Source organism: Pithys albifrons, chromosome 10, assembly GCF_047495875.1.
Source record: "Pithys albifrons albifrons isolate INPA30051 chromosome 10, PitAlb_v1, whole genome shotgun sequence".
Taxonomy (NCBI): domain Eukaryota; kingdom Metazoa; phylum Chordata; class Aves; order Passeriformes; family Thamnophilidae; genus Pithys; species Pithys albifrons.
Window position 1 is genome coordinate 5,077,359 of NC_092467.1, and position 22,222 is coordinate 5,099,580.

At 51.9% G+C, this 22,222-nt stretch overlaps 1 protein-coding gene across 2 annotated transcripts; it reads left to right on the plus strand.

The window, feature by feature from the left end:
• The first annotated feature begins 75 nt into the window (after positions 1 to 75).
• ZBTB37 (zinc finger and BTB domain containing 37) lies at positions 76 to 21,545 on the plus strand. Of its 2 annotated transcripts, none has more exons than XM_071565834.1 (5): positions 76 to 133; positions 3,089 to 3,199; positions 5,005 to 5,954; positions 7,585 to 7,684; positions 9,837 to 21,545. In XM_071565834.1, exons 3-5 carry the CDS (start codon positions 5,035 to 5,037, stop codon positions 10,323 to 10,325), a joined length of 1,509 nt encoding a protein of 502 aa, XP_071421935.1. In that variant the 5' UTR covers positions 76 to 133; positions 3,089 to 3,199; positions 5,005 to 5,034; the 3' UTR covers positions 10,326 to 21,545. The 2 variants fall into 2 exon arrangements, with proteins under 2 accessions (XP_071421935.1, XP_071421936.1); XM_071565835.1 differs by having other exon boundaries at positions 5,008 to 5,954.
• Positions 21,546 to 22,222: the final 677 nt, after the last annotated feature.

Sequence of the window (22,222 nt, forward strand, 5' to 3'; positions counted from 1 at the left end):
CATCGGGGCGCGTCCCGCGGGCGGGGCCGGGGTGAGGGCTCACGGTCCGCGCGACGTTTCCTTCCGGGGCGCGGCCCGCGCTGGCGCGTTTCGGTTCCGGGCCGGCGCTGCGGGCCCTTCCCACCCCCGCCAGGTGAGGCCGGGCCGGGGAGGGGCGGGCGGGGAGAGCCGGGAGAGGCCGGGACAGCCCCGGGAGAGTCCCGGGACAGCCCCGGGATAGTGCCGGGAGAGTCCCGGATAGCGCCGGGACAGCCCGGGATAGTGTCGGGACAGCGCCCAGAGAGTGCCGGGACAGCTCGGCAGAGCCGCGGGATAGTGCCGGGACAGTGCTGGGATAGTGTCGGGAGAGCCCCGGACAGCGCCGGGACAGCCCGGGATAGTGCTAGCACAGCCCCGAGATGGTGCTGGCAGAGCCCCGGGATAGTACCGGGACAGCGCCAGGAGAGGCCGGGACAGCCCCGGGGGGCGCGGCCGCCGCCCCTCAGCGCCGCGGGCGGGACGGGCGGGGAGCGCGGGCCGGGCTGTGCCGGGCCGGGCTGTGCCGGGCCGGGCTGTGCCGCTGTCACGGGCTGTGCCCCGTGGGGCTGAGAGGGCGGTGTGAGCTGTGGGGCCGGGCCGGGCTGTGCCGCTGTGGGGCTGGTGCCGCTGTGGGGCTGAGAGGGCGGTGTGAGCTGTGGGGCCGGGCCGGGCTGTGCCGCTGTGGGGCTGACAGGGCGGTGTGAGCTGTGGGGCCGGGCCGGGCTGTGCCGCTGAGGGGCTGAGAGGGCGGTGTGAGCTGTGGGGCCGGGCCGGGCTGTGCCGCTGAGGGGCTGACAGGGCGGTGTGAGCCGGGCCGCCTTGGGGCCGGGCCGGGCAGGCCAGGCTGTGCCGGGCCGGGCGGACACGGGCCGGGCTGTGCCGCTGTCTCACGGGCAGGTTCTTCGGCGATGGGCGCGGAGGCACCGCCGGCAGCCCCAGCCTCGGGCGGGACGGGCTGAAGTGCCGCCCAAACTGCGAGGGGCCACGTCGGGTTAGCCGGGATATTGGGAAGGAATTCCTGGCTGGGAGGGTGGGCAGGCCCTGGCACAGGTTGGACAGGGCTTGGAGCACCCTGGGCTCGTGGGAGGTGTCCCTGCCCATGGCAGGGGGTGGCACTGGGTGGGCTTTGAGGTCCCTTCTAACCCGACCAATTCTGTGATTTTAAGTAGTTCTTTCTGGTGAGCAGGGAATGGCTGGAGTTGTGCCAGGGCAGGGACAGCACCCAGGGAAGGGCTGGAGCTGTGCCAGGACAGGGACAGCACCCAGGGAAGGGCTGGAGCTGTGCCAGGGCAGGGACAGCACCCAGGGAATGGCTGGGGCTGTGCCAGGGCAGGGACAGCACCCAGGGAATGGCTGGAGCTGTGCCAGGGCAGGGTCAGGTTGGATCGCAGCAAAAGGCTCTTCCCCCAGAGGGTGGTGGGCACTGACCAGGCTCCCCAGGGCAGTGGGCACAGCCCCAAGGCTGCCAGAGCTCCAGGAGTGTTTGGATGATCCTCTGGGGCACAGGGTGGGATTGCTGGGGCGTCTGTGCAGGGCCAGGGGTTGGACTGGATGGTCCTTGGGGATCCCTTCCAGCTCAGGATATTCTGTGAAGTTCCCCCGTGGTAAATCTCAGCCCAAAAGCTGAGAGTTTTCAGTGCCTGTGTGCAGCCTGCAGGGTGACAGTGTGTGACAAAGGACATTCACTGTGGGCATCACCTGCTGTGGGTGATCTGTCCCTGCTTTCACCTGATGGATCGAGAATCCCTCCTGCTCTCCGTAACTGCCTCGCACGGGGAAAGGCATTTGCTGAGATAAGGGAAGTCCAAGCCTGAGCTGGTGACACTTCCAACTGCGTTACAAACAGCTGAGTGGCTCAGTGTGTGCCCTGGGCTGAGGCTCAGCCCTCAGGGAAGGGTGCCTGGAGGTGATGGCCTTCCTAGGGAGGGCAGAAATTGGGATGTCACTGCCCGGGGGCTGAGGTGCAGAAGCTGCTGAGAGACCCCTTGCCTGGGGACACAGACACGGCCCTGGCAGGTGTTTGAACCCAACCCAGGGATTCCCCCTTGCCAGCCTCTGAGGACGTTCCCCAAAGTGCAGGTTCCTCAGTTCTGAGGTGGGCACAGCTCCATGGATCCTTTCCTGCTGCCATAAAGGGCAGATGGATTTCCCTGCCTTTGGAGCAGGAGCTCACAGATCCCTTTTTGGGCTCCCCAGGGAGCAGCTGCCTTCAGGGCAGGGCCATGCCCAGCCACGCTCAGCACTTGAGTTGGATTGTTGCTTTTCCCTTTCTCCTTCTGTGCATCCCGAGCTCAGCCTGTGCCACTGCCCCGTTTCCCTGGGTGTTCTCAGCCTCAGCAGGGTTGTTTCACCCCTGCCTTTGCTTCCCTGCCTGAAGGGAATGCTCTGGGGTTTATTGCTTTAGGAGCAGGTGTTTGGGGAAGATGATGAGCTAATCCTGCTGCTGGATCCTCCAGCAAACCCAAGAATGACAAAGCTTGATGTCTGTAACACAGTGTTTCACCGTTGTTTCTGCCTGTCAAAACTTCCTACCAAAAATTCTCTGTCAGCTTTCTGCCAAACGTTTTCACCAGAGCTTCCTGCTGCAGTTTCCCTGCCAAAAGATCCTGCTATTGTTTATGGTTACCATATCTCTGACTATCTGAATAGGGCTACATGGAAAGAAACCAAACAACCCCTGTAAACACTGTAAAAGTTGAGAGAAACTTTGGAAAATCAGGGAGAGGAAAGAGAGAACATCAAAAAGCAGTAGAGACAGACAGAAAAAGGCAGAAACTCCTTCTCCACTCACACACACACACACCAGCTCAGCAGAAGGATAGTTCTAGTGGTATCTTTTCTCTGATGTAGTCTTAGTATTTTCCAGCCTTTTCTTATTTCTTTTCCTTGCATCTCTTAGTGATTGATAAAATCAGGTTTTGGTATCAACAGATAACTTGTGTGAGTTTTACTTTTGCTCAGGGGAATATTTGAATCTGAAGTTCTTTCTGCAACATTTAAGCAGATTGTAACACAAGGGAGAACACAGTTCCACTGTGCTTCATTTTTTCCTTTTGTTTTCCTCCTAAAGGGGAAGGGGGCAACAAGCTTTCAGACCTTCTTACTACATCAGAAGGAAACAGGAGCACAAGAAGGCAGCACCCCATTTCCTCCCCCTTGCATGTAACTCACAAGGCTCCAGGTAAGACACTGGGAATTCTGTTTCCCCTGGCTCTGTGTGTTTGAAGTTCTGCTCCCAGCGTTGTGCTGACTGGAAATGTGCACTGTAGCTCCTTGGCTTTTGGAGGGGTTTATCTCCTAAAGAGAGGGAAGAACATCAACCTGTTGGAGCAAATCCAGAGGAGGCCCCAGGATGGTCAGAGTCTGGAGCAGCTCTGCTGGGAGGAAAGGCTGGGAGAGCTGGGATTGTCCAGCCTGGAGAGGAGAAGCTTTGGGGTGACCCAACTGTGGCCTTGCAGTGTGTGAAGGGAACTTACAGGACAGGTGGGGGGTACGACTGTTTAAAAGGGCCTGGAGTGACAGAATAAGGGGAATGGCTTCACACTGACAGAGGGCAGGGATAGATGGGATATTGGGAAGGAATTGTTCCCTGTGAGGATGGGCAGGCCCTGGCACAGGTGCCCAGAGCAGCTGTGCCTGCCCCATCCCTGGGAGTGCCCAAGGCCAGGTTGGACAGGGACTTTCCATGCTTTCCTGTGTGCTGGTCCCTCGGATTCTGGGATTCCTTGGAGCAGGCACTCTCAGCCTCAGTATTCCCAGCCTGTCTGAAATGGCTTTGATACCTGAAGCCCTCTGCTTAACCCACACTTCAGGTGCCATCCAGTTTGGAAGCTGCTCATGCCATGGGTGGGCTTTAACAGGCTTATTTACTTTCTTATTTTTGGAGGTAGGTTTACATCTAATTTTGGATCATTCCAAGTGTTTACCATATATGGTCATGGCTCCTTTTCAACCTTTGCCAGAGTGAAATGTGCTGATGTGGTGCTGCATCCTCCCATCCTGCCCCTGCTCTGTGATCTCAGGAGCTCCTGATGAGCCTTGAGGGACCCAGAAGAGCAGTGAAGTGTCCCCTGGCTGGGCCCTGAGGTGCTGCCTGATCCCAGCAGGAGCTCTGGGGAGGTGGAGGTGGGAACAACCAGGACCATCCCAGCCAAGGTGTGAGGCCGAGGATTATCCTTTGTAGCCTTGGTGAACCACTTCCCTGGATCACAGCCTGAACAGAACAGCAAGGCTGTGACTGGTACCTGGGTGGAACAGTCCCTGTGCTCCTGTGCTGTGGGTACGAGCCAGGAGTTACTGACCTGGGATGTGGCCAGGATGGAACTCAGTGCTGACCAGAGTCAATGACCTTGTGCCCTACAAACACCCACCTGAGTGAAGCCCTTTGAGCTCTCCTGGGCTGCAGCTTTTTCTTTCACCCTCCTGTTCTGTATTTCCTGGCATGTGTCAGAGTACCACGTATGATGGGTATCTCGGGTTTAAGAGGCACTTGGGATGCCTTGAGGTCAGATGTGTGCTGGCCAGCTTTTCACAGGTCTCAGGGGGATTTAGGTCCCGGTGTCTCCTTCCTGATTCCTGTTGCACAAAGGAGGGATAACAATGTTACTTTCCCTTTTCAAAGTGCTTAGAAAGGTACAAGTGCTGAGTACTTTAATCCATTATGCAATCAGCTGCCTATTTTTAGTACCTGAACCATTTTTAATGTTCTTTTTACAATGCAGATGTGCTTTAATTGAGGCTGACAGAGCGAAGTGTTTCAAGTGCTGAAGCTGCAGGGACTGGGGGTCTGTCAAGGACTGGTTTAGCAGAACTGTCGTGCAGGGTGTTGCACAGCACAGAGATCACAGAGCTGCTGCCAGGTGTGTGGCAGCTCAGTGGTGAGAGAGGTCTCTAAAGACCCCAATACTTAAACCATTTGGAAGCAGGTGAAAAAGGTTCTAAATGCAAAAGATGGACTAGCTCTGCTAATGATAGTATCTTTTCCAGTAGAGTCGAGCACCTGCAACTGGGCCAGCCATGGAGAAGAGTGGAAACATCCAGCTGGAGATCCCTGACTTCAGTAACTCTGTGCTGAGCCACCTGAACCAGCTGCGCATGCAGGGCCGGCTGTGCGACATCGTGGTGACGGTGCAGGGCCAGGCGTTCCGCGCGCACAAGGTGGTGCTGGCCGCCAGCTCGCCCTACTTCCGCGACCACATGTCCCTCAACGAGATGAGCACCGTGTCCATCTCCGTCATCAAGAACCCTTCTGTCTTCGAGCAGCTCCTGTCCTTCTGCTACACGGGCAGGATATGCCTGCAGCTGGCGGACATCATCAGCTACCTGACGGCCGCCAGCTTCCTGCAGATGCAGCACATCATCGACAAGTGCACGCAGATCCTCGAGGGCATCCACTTCAAGATCAACGTGGCGGAGGTGGAGGCGGAGCTGAGCCAGACCAGGACGAAGCACCAGGAGAGACCGCCCGAGTCTCACCGGGTGACGCCAACCCTGAGCCGCTCCCTGAGCCCGCACCACAACACGCCCAAGGGGAGCCGCCTGGGCCAGGTCAGCACCGTGCTGGACATCCGGGAGCTCAGCCCGCCCGAGGAGTCCACCAGCCCCCAGATCATCGAGCAGAGCTCGGATGTGGAGGGCAGGGAGCCCATCCTGCGGATTAACAGGGCGGGACAGTGGTACGTGGAGACGGGAATGGGGGAGCGCGGGGGCCGCGATGACGACGTGCGCGTGCTGAGCGGAGTGCGCATCAAGACGGAGAACCTGGAGGAGTGGCTCGGGGCAGAGCACCAGCCCTCGGGGGAGGACGGCAGCAGCGCCGAGGAGGTCACGGCCATGGTGATCGACACCACGGGCCACGGAGCGCTGGGCCAGGAGCCTTATGCCTTGGGCTCCTCCGGGGCCAAAGTGGTCAGGCCAACCAGCACCGAGATCGACAGGTATGTGCCTTCTCTAACTCAGTCGCTGACCTTGGCTGTCAGAGGAGGTTGTGCAGGATTTTCACTTGGTTGGGTTGGTCACTGCGACACGTTTCCTCCTTCTGTTTCCTCTGGCCATCTGAAGTATCACTGCTGAAGGAGGGTTTTTGTGGTGTAAGGAAGTGTGTCCAGTTTGGGTTAAAGTATTTTGGTATTTTGGCTGGGTTGTGATCAGACCAGGGTCTCCAGGTACAGGGTAGCTCTTAGAGGTGCATAGGTTGGGATCTGTACCTCAGGGTTTCAGGTGAGGTGGGATTTTTGTTTAAAGATGTTCTGTGCAGCCTCAGCACACACCACGATTAACAAGGTCACATACAATATGTGCTGTGCAAAGTGTCTGATGCCTTCTGGCCTGAAAATCTGGGGATGGTTCTGGCTGAGAAACAAGCCAGGCACCAAATGTAATTCAAGAGGAAATTCAGTTCCTGATGCTACAGGACAGCAGTAGGCCCTGGGTTTACATCTTCTGGAGCAGTTGAAGTGGGGAGCCCAGCAACTTCCACTGTTGTTTTGATTTATATGAGGGAGCAGAAAGCCTTTATGTGAAAATGGGTGGTGAAATCTGCCGTGTTTGGATTCTCCATCCCTCTGCTTCCCCTTGGCTCCAGTATTTGTTTTCTTGCCCTAATCACAGGCCAGAGAGCAGATCTGATAAAGGGCAGGTCTGTTGGATTTGAGGGGCCCGTGTTTGCCAGGTTCCCCTTCACATCTGCCCCTCTTCTACCTCAATCCCTCTGGTCCCATAGAGGAACAGCAACCTGGAAGCAGTGGATATTCTGTCACTTGTTGCTTAAATCAATCAGTGGGAACAATCTTGAGCTGGAGCTGCTTTCCTACTTCCTTTGCTCTTTTCCAGGGATCAGTTAGTCTCAAGCATCTCTTTCTGCACTGCACTCAGTATCCACTGTTTCCCACCTAGACTCCACCACATCCATGGAATCATAGAAACAGTTGGGTTGGAAGAGACCTCCAAGATCATCAAGTCCAGCCCTTGGTCCAACTCCAGTCCCTTTACCAGATCATGGCACTCAGTGCCACGGCCAATCTCAGTTGAAAAACCTCCAGGGATGGGGAATCCACCCCCTCTCTGGGCAGCCCATTCCAATGCCTGAGCACTCTCTCTGCAAAGAAGTTTTTTCTGCTCTCCAACTTCAATTTCCCCTGGCAGAGCTTGAGCCCATCGTGCCCCCTTGTCCTATTGCTGAGTGCCTGGGAGAAGAGACCAACCCCCATCTGGGTACAACATCCTTGTGTTTCCCACTGGGAAGGGGCAGGAGGCTGTGGGTGGGGCAGGAGATTGCCCTCAGAGAAATGGTTTCTGCTCCTGCTGTGCAGATCCTGAGTCACCTATCAGTTTACTCCTGATAGCAACCAGAAAGCTCTCTGTCACTGAGCTGGAAGCCAAATGACTCAGTTTTATTTTCAGATGTTAAGACTGAACTTGGTTTTTCCTTTGTACTTGTGCTGTGTGTTAGCTGGTGAGGGTGAAGAGAGGCTATACAGGTGCCTCCACTGCTCACCTGCTGTTCTGAACACCACAGTGACCTGATGCCCATTGAGAACCCGGCTTACACTCTTCCCCACCCCACAGATTTAGCCCTTCTGGCAGCATGGTTGCTGTGACCGAGCGGTACAGATCAAAGAGCGAGTCTCCCGGGCGGATGGATGAGCCCAAGCAGCCCAGTTCCCAGGTAGGCAGATCGAGAAGTTTCCAAGGAAATGTTGGCTTGGAGGTGAAGGGGACTGTTGTGATGAAGTGTGTCATGTTTTATATGTGCAAGCAGTGCCCTGTGTGAAACAAGGACCTTTTCGTTGCTCACACTGGGAACCTGTGCCAGCCGCCTACGGTTTAGAACCGGTTCTGGCTGTCGCTTGGGATTTTGGCCAGATACCTGGAAAACACGAGGAGATTCTCGTGTGGTCTGAGGGCATAAATACCCACCCTCGTTCTGGGCAGGCCACCAACTCCTGAGGAGAAAGCCCATTTGCCTGCAGAGCTGGATCTGCCCTGAAACACTGGCAGGCAGCAAATGCCTGAGCTCAGGGAGGAGGTGTTGGCTTGGCTGCTCTGTAAGATTGAGGAGTGACAACAGCTGAACCTCTCCATGCTAGTACCAAAACCATTCCAAAAAGCTGTCCAGGCATACACCAATGAACCTTTGGGGTGGAGTGTCAAAGGGCTGTGGATTTGTGCAGAGGTTTCTATCTCATCCCCAAGGGATCGTGTTGCACAGCAGAATTTGCAACATAAAGGAGCTCTGAATTCTCTGCTTTCTTGGGCTTAGTTTTGGGGTGAGAGGGAGAGAAATGGAGAGAAATGCAGAAACGGGAGGGCAGTGGGCTGTGGAGTGCAGCAAGGTGGGACAGCAGTAACGCCCGTTCCTAATCATTTTGGTCTAATTTTGTTGCATACAGGGAGTGTCACAGTGCTGCAGTAGTGCAACTGGGTCAGCCAACACAGTGCTCTGAGCCTGGCAAATAGGGAATGTGTCAGTGTGTGGCTGGAGGCAGGATGAAGTTACCAGGCTGCTTTGCCCTTCAGTAAGACCAGGTGAAACAAGGGGGAGAAAATCATGATTGCTGTCTGCTGGCTTTGTAATACACCTCTGTAAAGCAACAGATACCTTTTTGTTCCAGTTCCTCCAAAGCTCTGTTTTGTGTCCTTAGAAGACATTGAGAAAATTTCAGGTCAGACTCGCCCTCCAGGGGAAATGTGACATACAAAGCAATTTTAGCTCTTTCTACAGAAAAGCTGCTCTTATTTCTGCATTGTGAGATGGCCTCAGACATACAGCCTTGGGTGTCACACACATGGGGAGGTCTCATCACTTTCCACTCTCCTGGCACTGCCATATCCATACCAACAGAGCCTGCCTGGGATCCCTGCCCAGTGGTAGAGTGAGAAGGGAGTCCCAGAGCTTTGTGCATCTCTTTAGTCCTGAGCAGCTTCCCTGTGCCGGCACAGCAGATTCAGCAGCCCCTGGCACAGGTACCCTGCTGCTCAGCCTGCACAGCCCTGGCTGCCAGAGGAGCCCTCCTGCTGTTACACCGTTTCTTCTCCACCTTTGGCACAGCTGGGAAGCGGCTGTTGGGAGAGTAACTCCCAGCACGGAGCATTCCAGAGTCGGTCTGTTCATGCTCCATTGGAATACGATGGCCAGCAGTGTTTGTCCTGAGCCCGAGCTCAGGGTTCAGGGTTGCCCTTGGCTGTTTCCCTGTGCGGCTTCAGCAAACTCAGAGGAGCCAACAAGTCCTTGCTGCGTGAGCCAGGACAGGGGCTGAGCTGGGCTGGGTCACACAGCCAGGCAGGCACATGTGCCTCATTATGAAATGAACCCTGAGTGACACCTGAATAGATACCTGTGGGAAATGACACCTGAAGAGTTTAAGACACTATTTGTGCTTCATTTCCACCTTTGTTTTACTGCAAGCTTATCAATTGGCTTCTTTTTTTCAAGCTTCAGTAAGTAAAACAGAAGTGGCACACAGTGTTGTAACAAAGCTGGCCCAGATTTTTAAAAAAGTAACAAGTATTGACACATGTGGTTCACAACTCCATCGGTGGCCCGGCACCCTTGTGACAAGGACTGTCTTTTCTTCCCCAGACCCAGGGATGACTTGGCAGAGAGGGCCTCTGGTGCAGTGGTTTATAATTGATTGCTCATTTGTCTTCAGCCCCAAGGCCCCAGTTAAGCGCTTAAATGTGTGCTTGAGGTTGCAGACATTAGTGCTGCTGATTTTGAGGTTTGGCACAGGCTTTACTGGCTGGGCTAGGGCCTGATCTTCCTCCTGCAGTTTATTTTAGGCTGCTTGTTATTTAAATCTGTGCTGTTTCCGTGGCAGGGGGAGGAGTCAGCCATGCTTGGAGTGAGCGGTTACGTGGAGTACCTGCGGGAGCAGGAGGTTTCGGAGCGCTGGTTCCGGTACAACCCGCGGCTCACGTGCATTTACTGCGCCAAATCCTTCAACCAGAAGGGCAGCCTGGACCGGCACATGCGGCTGCACATGGGCATCACGCCCTTCGTGTGCCGCATGTGCGGGAAGAAGTACACGCGCAAGGATCAGCTGGAGTATCACATCCGCAAGCACACGGGCAACAAGCCCTTCCACTGCCACGTCTGCGGCAAAAGCTTCCCTTTCCAGGCCATCCTCAACCAGCACTTTCGCAAGAACCACCCGGGCTGTTTGCCCCTGGAGGGGCCCCACAGCATCTCCCCCGAGACCACCGTCACGTCGCGGGGGCAGGCGGAGGAGGAGTCCCCCCCGCAGGAGGAGGCCGTGGCTGTGGGGGAGACAGCACAGGGCTCCGTGTCCACCACTGGCCCGGATTGAAACACGGCTGCGGAGTCCGGCGAGGAAGGACCGTCTTCCCCTTCTTGGCTCTGAAGAGTCAGCACCAACCTGGCGGGCTGGTACTGTAATTAGTGCAATGCCACCACTGGACAGAAAGAAGCTCCCGAGATGTTGCCAAAATAGAAAAATATCTTCTCTCTCTCTCTCTCTCTCTCTCTTCCTCTCACACACCCACACACACGCACGTAGAGTGTTAAATGTTTTTCTCCCTTATTCCTCCTCCTCTTGGAGAAAAACAGAACAACTGTGTCAATCAACTTTCTATTCAGGGATCGACAGGATTTTAAATTTTTTTACTGTTCCGTAGTGACCTGGGACGAGCAGTCATTGGTATTTCTGGACAGCCCTGTGGCCCAGCTCCGGGCCCGCCGGCGGTGCCGGCGACAGCCCCGCGGCCTGCAGAGCCATAGCGAGGGGAGAGCAGGGCGAGGCCATTGCCTTCCTCCCTTCCCCAGGGAGCTCCCACAGTAAAGAAAACAAAAAGACTGTCCTGGGGAACCTGCCTTGCCTGAGTGCATTTACCCCATCTTACTTTTGGTGTGTCTCTACGTTTTTATTTAAGCTGTTACTGGAGGCTTGCCCGTCCCAGGTGCGCGGCCTCGGTGCCCCTTGTCACAGCAGGCACGGCTACAGAGTGGTATCCAGAGGTCAGCAGAGTCTGAAGGAAGCCCCTTGGCTACTGAAAGTGGGATTTAGCAGCTGTGAGGTCTGTGTGAGACCGATGTGTTGGGAGAAGGGCTGGAGGGGTCTCAGAGGAGGTTGAGCTGTGCTGGTGCTGGCCTGGGGAGCTCAGAGCACTCTGATGCCCTGACCAGAGCACTGCCGTGCCCCGGGGCTTGCAGAGGGTTAGGCAGAGGTTTCCTGGACTGGTTGAACTCCAAAGGCCTCCCTCACCCCTGCTCCCCCCTCGACACGCACTTACCTTTTATAACAGCAATATGTGATACAGAAATACTGCAATGCTGTCGTCCCAGCCAAGCAATCATGGGTGGTTGCTTTTAAACCTGTTTCTACAAACTACTTTGATAACTTTTTTTATCAATGAAATGCAAAAAGAAAAGAAAACCCTACTTTATTTCCTTGTAACGGTTCAGGAGACTTAAAAATTCCTAGAGCAATCACAACTCTGTCCTTTTGCATGGACTTCAAGATTTTTGTATTCTGAGCAGCTCTGATGTTTAGAGCAAGTTTAGCAAACCTGGAGAGACGTGCCTGCGTGTGTATTGTAGGTGTTTGCACGGGCTTATGTGGTTCATAACCAGAAAGCATGGGACAGGTAGATAAGTGCAAATATTCTGACATCTTTTGAAGAAGTCTTTTTAAAAAATATGCAATATTTTAAGAGTTTTCTCTGGTTCTGATGCCAAGTTGTTCATGACGGAGGGGGGAAATGAACGACAGGTTGTGCAGATCGGGTCTGGTGAAGGAGTTCTCTTGAGGATGTGTGATAAGGAAGGGTGAAGTTCTGATCCTTCAGGTGATGGGAGGAACAAAGAGACATTGGAAAAGAAATACACTTCATTTTGCTTTGGCAAGAATGCCAGTTGGAGCAGGGCCTTGGTGAGCAGGAGACAGCAAAGCTTGACCTGCAGTCAGACTGCACAGTTTTGGGCACATGGAAACTTCTCCAGCCCTTGCTTTCCCCACCTGCAAATTGGGACTCAGGATCATTTTCCTGCCTCTTTAGAGGGAAGAATCTGGGGAAGGGTGTTGTATTCTTGCCTCGCTTTACAGATTTTAAAGCGAGGCGTCTCACTGTTCCTCCCATCTCTCTCTCAGAAAGAGATGTGGCTCTGAGTGTTTCTGTGTGTGGGAAGGGCTCGGTGCCAGGATCGTGTAACAGGGAAGTGCTCCTAAGAGAAGAACTCTTGCAGGTGTCCTGAGCCAGGAACCTGCAAAGTACCATTTCACTGACCATTTCAAACAGGAAAACTGATGTTTCACCTCCATTTTCCTTCTGTCCCTTCTTCCTCCTCTGCTGTCAAGTGCATGTCACAGGGGGAGTGACTTGGCCACCTGAGGGAGCAGCCCCGTCGGGTTTCCTGCGAAGGTCACACAGGATGGTGCCCACACAGGGAGGTTGCAGAGGCAGAAGATGAGGTGAGAGGGTGGCTAAGGTAGGTTTCGTTGCAATCAAGGTGTGGGAAGGAGTGGAGATGTGCTGCTTTAGTCATAGCTTTTGAAGTTACCAAAAATGAAAAAAAAAAAGTTAAAATCTTTGAAATCATATCCTGTTCACACTAGAGAGCATCAAAAGTTACTTTTAGTTGCTTAAAAGATTTTTAAGTGTTTTAAAATAGAAATTTTAAAAGAATACTACCAAACTATAAAAACATAAAATTATTTATATACATATATTATATATAAATATAGTGGGAAAGTTTCCCTGCTAAGCTTGCTGTGAAGAGAAGGGTGAAGGTGCAGTAACTGCTACACAAGCAACATTTTTCTGAGACAGATGGCAACCGTAGTGAAGAAGGGCTGACATAAAATGGTGAATGCCTTTATTCCCATGGCACAGCTGTGAGTTTCTGAGCAGGTTTGTGTTTTACTGTATCAATACTGTGAATGGAGGAGCATCGAGCAGGGCAGGGTGCCAGCAGTGCACCCTGTTTGCTGATTCACTACTTCACTGGGCCTGGTGGAAACCATGGAACTGGTCCTTCATATCGTACTAGGCTGAAAACAAAGCTTGTGAAAGGTTTTTACTTTTTTCCTCCTTTATGTTTGCTTGTTTTGTTTTGTTTTTTTGGTGCAGAGGTTGCCACTGTATAAATGATCATTTCTGATTGCATGCAAAAGAGCCAATATTCTTGCCCGGTCCTCGCTGAGGTGAAGTTATAGCCTGTAGCTAGAGTCAGTATAAGGTATGGTAGTGGGAATCATTTTAATATTATTTCTGTACATTTAATGTGATGTATGTATGTGTGGGAATCATGGTGTCTCTAATAAGTCTTGAGCATTGCTGAAAGCAGTTCGGGCCCGTCTGTGCCAGTTCTGAAGGAATCGTTACCAAACGTTTCTTCCAGTGCTTGACCTCCTCAGTGCAGACAGGGCCAAGGTTTGAGAAACAAGGGACTGGAGGTCCTGTAGGGTGTGGAAAAACCTCATGTGAATTTCCTGGCAGTGGTGTAGCTGCTCAAGAGGTGCTTTCCCAGACAGAACGGTCCTGTGCTCTGTTGCCTCTCCCCAGCGCGGCTCTTCGCGGTCGCACCAAAGCTGTGGAGGATCCGGTGCCAACTTCCCAAGTGTGAAAGCTTCTGTGATGGGTTGAGGCACAGCTTTGCATTCCCACGTCTAGCTGCAGCTTTCTCTGCCAAAACTGTGATTTCAACTGTGATTTAAGGAGGATGTGAAGAGAACTCTGTCATGTTTTAATACCTCTGTACATAACATTTCTGTCCGCTTCAGAGTTAGGGCTCACTAACCTGTTTGTTTGCTTGCCTCAGGCAACAGGGAGAACACACTCTGTTTTTGCAGTTTGTTTTCTCAGAGGGGAAACACATTTCTTAGTTCTTTGGTGCCAAAGAACTCACCTCCCAAATGTGAAGAGTTGTGGTTATCTCCTTAAGCCTGCAGCAAGCCCTGGTGCCAAGTCACAGCCAAGTGACGTGCCGGTTGCCGTGGCTGTTCCTGCTGCTGCCAGGTTCCCTGTGAATAGCTGTGAAAATAACAAGAATTGTGTTAACACTGTGCTGCTGCTCTGGAGAGAAGCTGAACCTCTTCCTCTCAGGAGGATGACCAATGGGAAGCTGGGAAAGGGAGAAAGGAGAAGGTCTTTTTGCTCTCTTGCAATGGGAGTGTGTGAAAACAAGATGTGCTTTGTATTTCCAGCAGCTAGAGAGGGATGAATGAGAGGCTTTATGGAATGTGAATTTGTAACAGGAGGCTGAGGACATGCTTAGAGCCACTTGGTAAGATGCAGGGCTGTGGGGCTGGTGAGAGCCAGAGCAGCCGATGCAGATGGGCAATCCCTCGCTTGCCCTCCCAGCACTGCCCACCATCAGGTCAGTCCTTGGACTTACCTGCACCTTCTTTATAATACTCTGAAGCTGTGATCTGTATAGTTTAACTTTTTGGGTGCCTGAAGGGCAGGAAGAACAGAAAGTGTTTTGTGTCTCTGCTGTTTTAAGCTAGCGAGGTCGGTAGCGACTGCCCCATTCCCATCTGACAGCTGACCAGAGCTGGGACAGCACTGGGAACAAGCTGCAGCTGGGGCTGGGAGGGCACAGAGCCAGGGGTTGAGCCCTCTGTGAGATCAGGGGTGAAATGAGTGGGCAGGACAGCTCTCCCTGCCTGCCCCACTCTTGGGGCTGCGTTTCCATCCCATGTCACTGAACAGCGAGGGGCTCCCCTCAGTCACTGGTTCCCAGCACTCTGGTCTCAGAGCTGGGCCCTCTGTGCCTCAGGGGGATTCAGCCCTAACCAGGCCTGGGCAAGAGCAGAGGTGCAGCTTTTATTTGCTTCTGACTTCCCCTCTGCTGCAGAACCCAAGGTATAAACAGGAAGGCAACTGCAAAGGTGCCACTGATTGGGGTGGAAGGTGGCTGGGGAGGTAGGCAGGGTTGAAACCCAACAAAAGTAGCACTTAAAATTATTTAAACTTTATCAAACTCTCCTCTTTGATCTGTGATATGCCTGCCAATTCAGCTGTGCCAGCAGCCAAGTGTTTCTGCAGATTAGTGACAGCAAGTGCTGTTCTTGCTCTGCTGGAAATATTTTGGGGAATGGGAGAAGTCCCTGCTCATGGCAGGGGGTTGGGACGAGATGACCTCTGGAGGTCCCTTCCCACCCAAACCATTGTGTAAGTCAAGGAGCTGTAATTCAGGAGACTTTTGGGGCTCTGAGTTTTCCCTGGGAGCTGAGCCCGTGGCCAGGACGGCAGTTGGAAGGAATGCAGTGAGCAATTCCTGCTGCCACGAGGTGAGAGCCATGCCCAGAGCTCTGCCATCTGCAGTGGGAGGGCCCACAGAGGGGCTCAGCATCCTTGTCATAATCATTGTCAATCAAAGGATATTTTAATATAAAGTACATACACATGTACATCTCTCTATATATTTGTAACCAAATAAAAGCTAGAACTATGCAAACACTACTGGCTGCTGCTTGAAACTAAAGTCTACTGGGACATTTTGGAATAGAGTAGATTTGGGGTAGACTTAGAGGACACTTGCTGTGGTTTGCTTCTTTTTTTTAAATAACGTGCAGCAGACCAAAGTTCTGCTGCAGTTAATCTTACTAGAAATTTAGGTTATTGCTAACCTGGAACCCACTCAGGTGGGTTATAAAATTATCTGAAGAGTCCTACCATCTCTAAAATATTTCCATCTGCTGAAAGGCTTTGGCTTGGCAAACACAGGAAAACTCAGAGGCTGGGACTGGGAGAGACCAAAGGTGATGCTTGGGCTGATGGAAGTAGAATCAAGAAAGAAGTTGGGAGCATTTTCTTTTGAATGTAGCATTGAGTTGGTTTCTAGGAATCTTCCTCCTTGGGAAAGCATCCATCACTGAGATGGGGGCAGTGATCAGAGATCCTCAGGATGAGTTCTGGTTTTGATGGGAATCTTCCCACTGAATCTGATGGTACCAGAGTTTAGTCTGCTGGGAGAAACTTCAGGTGGTTTCTTCGTGTCAGATCCTATCCTTGCTTTTAGGATTAACTGCAATATATCTGTAACCTTCAGTGACCTTTGGCTTTTTATTCCTGGGACTGTAGAAAATTCAGGTTTCCCGTGACATTATCCTCATCCCAACTGTGAACAAGTTACTACTGCTTCTTATAATTTATTGTCTTTCTGTTCCTGAACGTCTGTGTGATCCAGCTGGTCACCAGCACCACCTTCCAGTGCTTCATGAGCTTTTATGCACAGGGAATTGTTGCAATGGATAAGCTGACCACGCTAGGTGGAAGAGTAGAAGCCTCTGGAGAATGAGTTTTGCTTCCTCTAGCTGTCATTAGGGAGTGCACACACACATACTGTATATACATATATGTATACATATATAAAGTGTTTCAGTATAAACTCATTTAGCATTATTCTTATTTAATTTATATTTTAATCCAGTTGTAAACCAAAGTATTGCAGCTTGTGAAATGATGTGTCTTGGAAATAGGAGGAGCCTGAGGAGGTGGGAGCTCTGAAAGGTCTTTGCTGACAAAAACATGGATATGAGTAAGACTTAAGAACTTGTGCTGCTGAATCTCAGGGCTTTGCAGCCCTGGGAGGGTTCGAGACTTGCTGGGTAAAGTTGGATGGTGGGGCCTTCTGAAGGTGTTTTTCATGGCCCTTAATGGTTTTGTAGGAAAACAAGAATGTTCTGGCAAGGCTAGAAATAAAAAGGGAGAAGACAGCAAATCAGAGTGGTCTGGCACACCTGGGAGCTGGAGAGAGGAAGCCACAGAACCAGCCACTGATGTATTTAGTGTCTAATGGAAAGTTTTAGAGCATGAGCTGTTGCTATTTTCTGATATCAGGAGGTGGTTGGGGTGTTTTTAGTAACTTCTGTGGAGGTGCATGTTCTGCTCTCACCAATGGGAAGAAATAATGGACTCAAAGGTAAAATCCTGCTGATTTTTCTGTGCCAGGGAGTAATTGCCTTCGCAAGGAATCAGCAAGCACTGAGAACAACTTCAGCTCTAGTGATCTCCTGCAGGCTTGGCAGCAGCTCTTGCTTCCTCTAGGGAGGAGGGAGACAGCTGAAATGAGAGGGCTCACCTGTTTTGGGGCTGGTGGCAGCAGAGCCCAGCTGGGCTGGGCAGAGTAGGGGGGCCAGCCCCGCAGCCTGGCTGGGAGGGGGAGCACAGTGTCTGCTGTGCTGTGGGTGTGGGGAGGGCAGTGCCAGGTGTGGAACCTGCCTGTGGGCAGGACACCCTGTGCCAAGATCCCTGTGCTGGAGCTGAGCAGCACCAGCAGCACCAGCGTGTGCCATCCCAGAGCTGTGATGGTGACCAAGGGAGAGGAGTCCCAGTGGGGGCAGATCTGCTGTGAGCATTTCAGAAACTCCCTGGGCAGGAACTGAAGGGTGGGAGGTGAAGGCTGGGAAGGGCAGTGCCAGACATGTCAAAGTGCCATTTTCTGAGTGTTGGGTTCTCTAGCACGTGTTGCAGACTGAAGTTTGCTGTCGTGTCAGTGCTCTCCCCTTCACCTGTGTCCTTTCTCCTGCTCAAACTCCACAGTCAAGGGGAGGGTGTGGAGAAGACGGAGCCAAACCCTTCTTGGGGGCACCCAGTGGAAGGAGGAGCAGCAGTAGGTGGGACTTTATACAAGGGAGAATCAGGTTAGGTATTACAAGGTATTTTTCATCATGAGAACAGCCAAACAGCATGGGATTAGGGAGGCTGGGAAATGCCCATCCTGGGATAGTGCAGCCTCCAGGTTCCTGTTCCATTAGACTACCCCAAGCTGTGGGTTTGTTACTTTTTTTTTCTTTTAGTATTACAGTGTACAAATGGGCAGCTTTAATGGGCTTCCTAGTTCATATCAGTTAAGCTTTTGAAACATATTCAGGTATCTTTTAAATACTGCTGTGTAAGTTCCGTGTTTAATCTGACATATTCTGATTTATTATTTTACTGCAGTTACCGAAGGCAGTACTTAAAAACCAGTGCATTAATTTTTTTGCAGACTGTCAGCTATGTTAAGCCTCCAGCTTTTGAGTCATGTATTTAACCCCTTCCCCCTCAGATCTATGGTGAAATGCCTGCATTATTTTTATATTCCAGCAAGGCTTATTTATTTAAACCTTCCCCATACCTTTGCAGTCAGACCCAATACATTGGCTATGAAACTGTGAAACTAATGAGAAATGAAGCTGGACTGGTTAGTTTTACTGCTGGTCATAAAATACAGAAAGTAGCAGTATAAAAGGGTAAAATACAAGTGAAATTGGTTACTCAAGTCATGGAATCACAGAATGGTTTGGGTAGGAAGAGCCCTTAAAGCTCACCTCCTTCCAACCCCCCTGCCATGGGCAGGGACACCATCCACTAGAATTCCAGTAGAAATTACTGAGTCTGGAGTGGGGCAGGAAGCACAAAAACTGTGTCTGAGCAACAAACTTTAACCTGAAATGTCACTTCACTGGCTCCCCCTCTGGTCAAGTTTAAAAGCTGTTTCTTGAGACGAGGAGGTTCCTCGGGGCCCACTCGTTCATCTGCGTGTCTTGGGCATTGGTTTGACACGGGGCTTTGTGCTCCCTGGTATTACACTCTGAGAGTTCACATGTCTAAGGAAACTCTCTGGATTACTGTGAAGCTTTTCTTTACTCCTTGCACGTGCATTGGTGATGGAACACAAGCCCTGGCTGCAGGAGGGAGGGGCAGGTGGCACTAATGAGAGGGGACACGTGCAATTGTCCTGCTGCAGGCTGGATTCCAGCAAGGGGGGAATGCCAGGCCCCACTGTGGCTGTGCCCAGCCCAGGGGGCTCTCAGCTGGCTGCACTCCTGCCAGGGTGAAGGGGAGGGTGGTTTGTGGGGGCTGTTCACAGGGCAGCCTGGACCCTCTCCTGCTGGAGAGCAGGGAATGATGTGTAGGTGGCCTGCAGGTACTTCTCTCATGTGTGAGAAGGTCTCTAAGCCAGAGCTGTGCTGTTGGGGGAAGGAGCCAGGGTGTAGGTGGGTGAACTTGGCATGGAGAGCAGAGTTTGTCATGCCCTTTGCTCCAAGACTGATTCCTTGGGCTCCCCCAAGGCCTGGGGGCTGTGCTGTCCCAGGCCCAGGGCTGTGAGGAGCACTGGGAAGGGAGGGAGCAGTAACGCTTTGGTTTGTGTTTGTAACATTGCTGACAGCTGGGACAGGCCCAGGGCTGCGAGAGCAATCCCTGGAGCAGAACAGGGACATCTCCAGAGAGGCTCCTGCTGAGTTTGGAGCAGAGTAACACACAGCTGTGTGTCCATGCAGGAACATGTTCCTCCCCTGGTGCCCCTCGCCTGCAGGGACGGGGAGGGAAGGATGGGAACATCAGATCAGTCATTAGCCCATGGAAATGGAGCAAGGTGTTCAGAGTCCTGCTTTAGTCTGAAAAGGGAAGGGAATGAACGCAGCTTTCCCAGGCCCCTGGTGTGTTAAACCACCTGGAGCTCCTGCAGGCTGTGCCCCCATTGTCCCCAGGGCCCCCTCCTTTCCCTGGTGTCACCCCCTTTCCTGTACAACACTGTGAATGTGACACCAGTAGCTGTGTCTGACGTTTCCATTAACACTGCTCAGAGCAGGGAGTGCTGTCCCACTGCAGGAGCACAGCCCCAAACAGGGCGTGGATGGCTGAGCCCTTCCCAGGGGAGCAGTGGGGGAGGACTGTAGGAGTTAACAAGGGAAGTGGCTTTTATAACAATGTGCTAATCAAATTTGATTTCGTAACCAACTAAACTGACAATCAATTCCTAAAATATAAAAGCCTCTTAGGGGGAATAGCCAAGTGTATCTTCACCAGAAAGATTTAACTGGGATAACTTAATAAAAAGCACAGGATTATTTTCCTTTTCTTTTTTTTTTTTTTTTTAGCAATCACTCCAGCAATGGAAGCAGCAGATTCACAGGACAATAACTACCTCTCTCTCTCAGAGTGCTGAGGTTACCACACTACACACTCGAGCAGCAAAGCTTTCACTTCAAAGAGTTTTGTTTTCCTTACCTCTGTGTTTCAGAAATGCAGGTCTGCTCTGTAAAGTGACTCTATGAAAATGGCATCTGGCAGGAACAACAGGAGCCCCTCAGAGTCCAGAGTCCCTCTCGGCCTCCAGGTCCTTGCAGTGGCCTTTGCAGTTGGCTCTGGGACTGTGACAGTTCAGGGGGGCTTTGTCACCTCCCGGGTGCTGCGTAACAGTGAACTGTCCCGTGGGCTCAGCGTCCTGCTGGGAAATTAGTTAGTGGTGGGAAAGGTAAGGGGAGGATCCACCTCCCTCCTGCCTCCAGGGGAGCAGGCAGCAGTAAAAAAAAGCAATAAGATAAAATACAACACTTTTATATGTCGTTCATTAGTCAGCAGATCTGACTCTGCAAATTTATATATATATACATACACATACAGAGAGCAGATCTCTCGTGTGAAAAGGTGCCATTTTTTTCTAAACAGAGTCCCTTTCCAAACTAGAACAGCACTTTAAATAGGTTCCTCTTTAAAAAAAACCTTAAAAACTTAAAAAAAAAAAAAAAAGAAAACCCTTTACTGCAGCAATGCACTTTAACTGGTCAGACGAGTACAGCTGTGGCTGGGGCCCCTTCCGAGACCTGGGCATCGTCAGGAGAAACCCACCCTGGCCTGGACACAGGATTGAAACCTCCCTTTTAACAGGTCAGAAGTTGCACCCAGTGAAACCCAGCTGAGCTCAGCTGGACAGCAAAGCCAGGAGAAAGTTTTTACTGGGGTTGTGGGGTTTTTCCATAGCCTGGATATGGAGCCCTCGTCAGTTCAGTATTTTATTTTTATTTTTTTTAAATCCAAGTTCGTGTGTTCCACATTGATTCTGCTCTGAGCTGGTTTGCAGAGTAACCATTTGTAACAGAAATTGTGCTGTCACCTTCAACTGTTGACCTATACATCAAACTCCTTAGGACAGGTGTCCTAACACTCAAGAATTACTTTCACAGTTCAGAAATTTCCTGCTGTACTAACTATTCTCTTTTGTTTGTTTTTTGGTTTGTTTTTTTTGTTTTGTTTTAATTTTATTTTTGGTTGCAATCCTAATTTCAAGAAGAAAAAGTCAGTGTTCAGATAGTCTGCAGTAGGTTGAAGAGTGAGCCTGCTGTGTGCAACTTGTGGATAGCAGACTGTTCTTCCGTGATTTTCCAAGCTGTTCCCAAGCTGGTCCTCCAGCACCCCTTCCCTTTTCCTCTCCAGTGGGTGCTGGCAGACAGAAGCTCCATGGCCAGTGGCCCATGGGGACAGCCAGAGCTGCTGGAGAGGGGTGGGCAGGGGTGGCAGGGGAAGCAGAGCTGGGGAAGGGGGAAATAAAACCAAGGCAGAGGGACTGTACAATTGCATTGAAAGCAGTTCAGCAAAAGCGCTCTCGTCGGACAGCTTTAAGAACAATGTGAATGAAAACTTAGCAACTTGGGTAGGAATCTTGGAAAATTCTATAAATGTATACTTGAAATTCTGTTTGTATTAAAAAAATTTGCATTTTCTTCTTTCTTTTAACACTGTGTAAAACAACATTATGCATGTGAGTGGTTTGAGAATTAAATGGTTTAATACTCAGCTCCCTGTGTGTGTGGTGTGGCCGACTGCTCTGATTGCAGGGGGATTGTCCCTGCTGTGGTGGGAGATGCTGGTCCCTGCCGGGGGCAGCTCTGCCCTGAGCTGAGCACCCTGGGACAGGCTGAGCAGGGCCAGCTGCTGTTCCTGGCCCTTGAGCTGACTTCTGTCCCTTTGGGGATGAGCTCTGTCCCACCACTCAGCGGGCTCAGCCCTTTGCAGCCTCACCAGGGGGAACAAGCACTCTGCTCTTGCTGCAGCCCAAGCTCTGGATGTTTCTCAGCTGCCCGTGGCATTTTGGGTCAGTGCCCTGCACGAGCCCCCCAGGCAATGCCCCAGCCCTCCTCCTGCACCAGCCTCCACCTCCACAGCCTGGAGCACAGCTGGGGAAGGCGAAGCGCACAGGAGGTTGTGTCTCTCTCTGAGGTCATCAGGCAGAAGGTGGGATCATCCAGCAAGAACAGCCACAGTGGTGACTGCCCAAGGAAGGCAGGGAGACAAAGAGCTGCTTTCTGAGCTCTTAGATATTTCCAAAATGCTCCTCCTTTTCTCCTGGGGCGCAGACATGCCTGACATGCTCAGCTTCTCCCCGAGGTGCTCTCCAGGCAACCCCAGAGGGACAGCAGGGCTGTAGGGACTGCTGGAGCCTGTGGTGCACCACAGGAGGGGGCTTTCCCTGTCC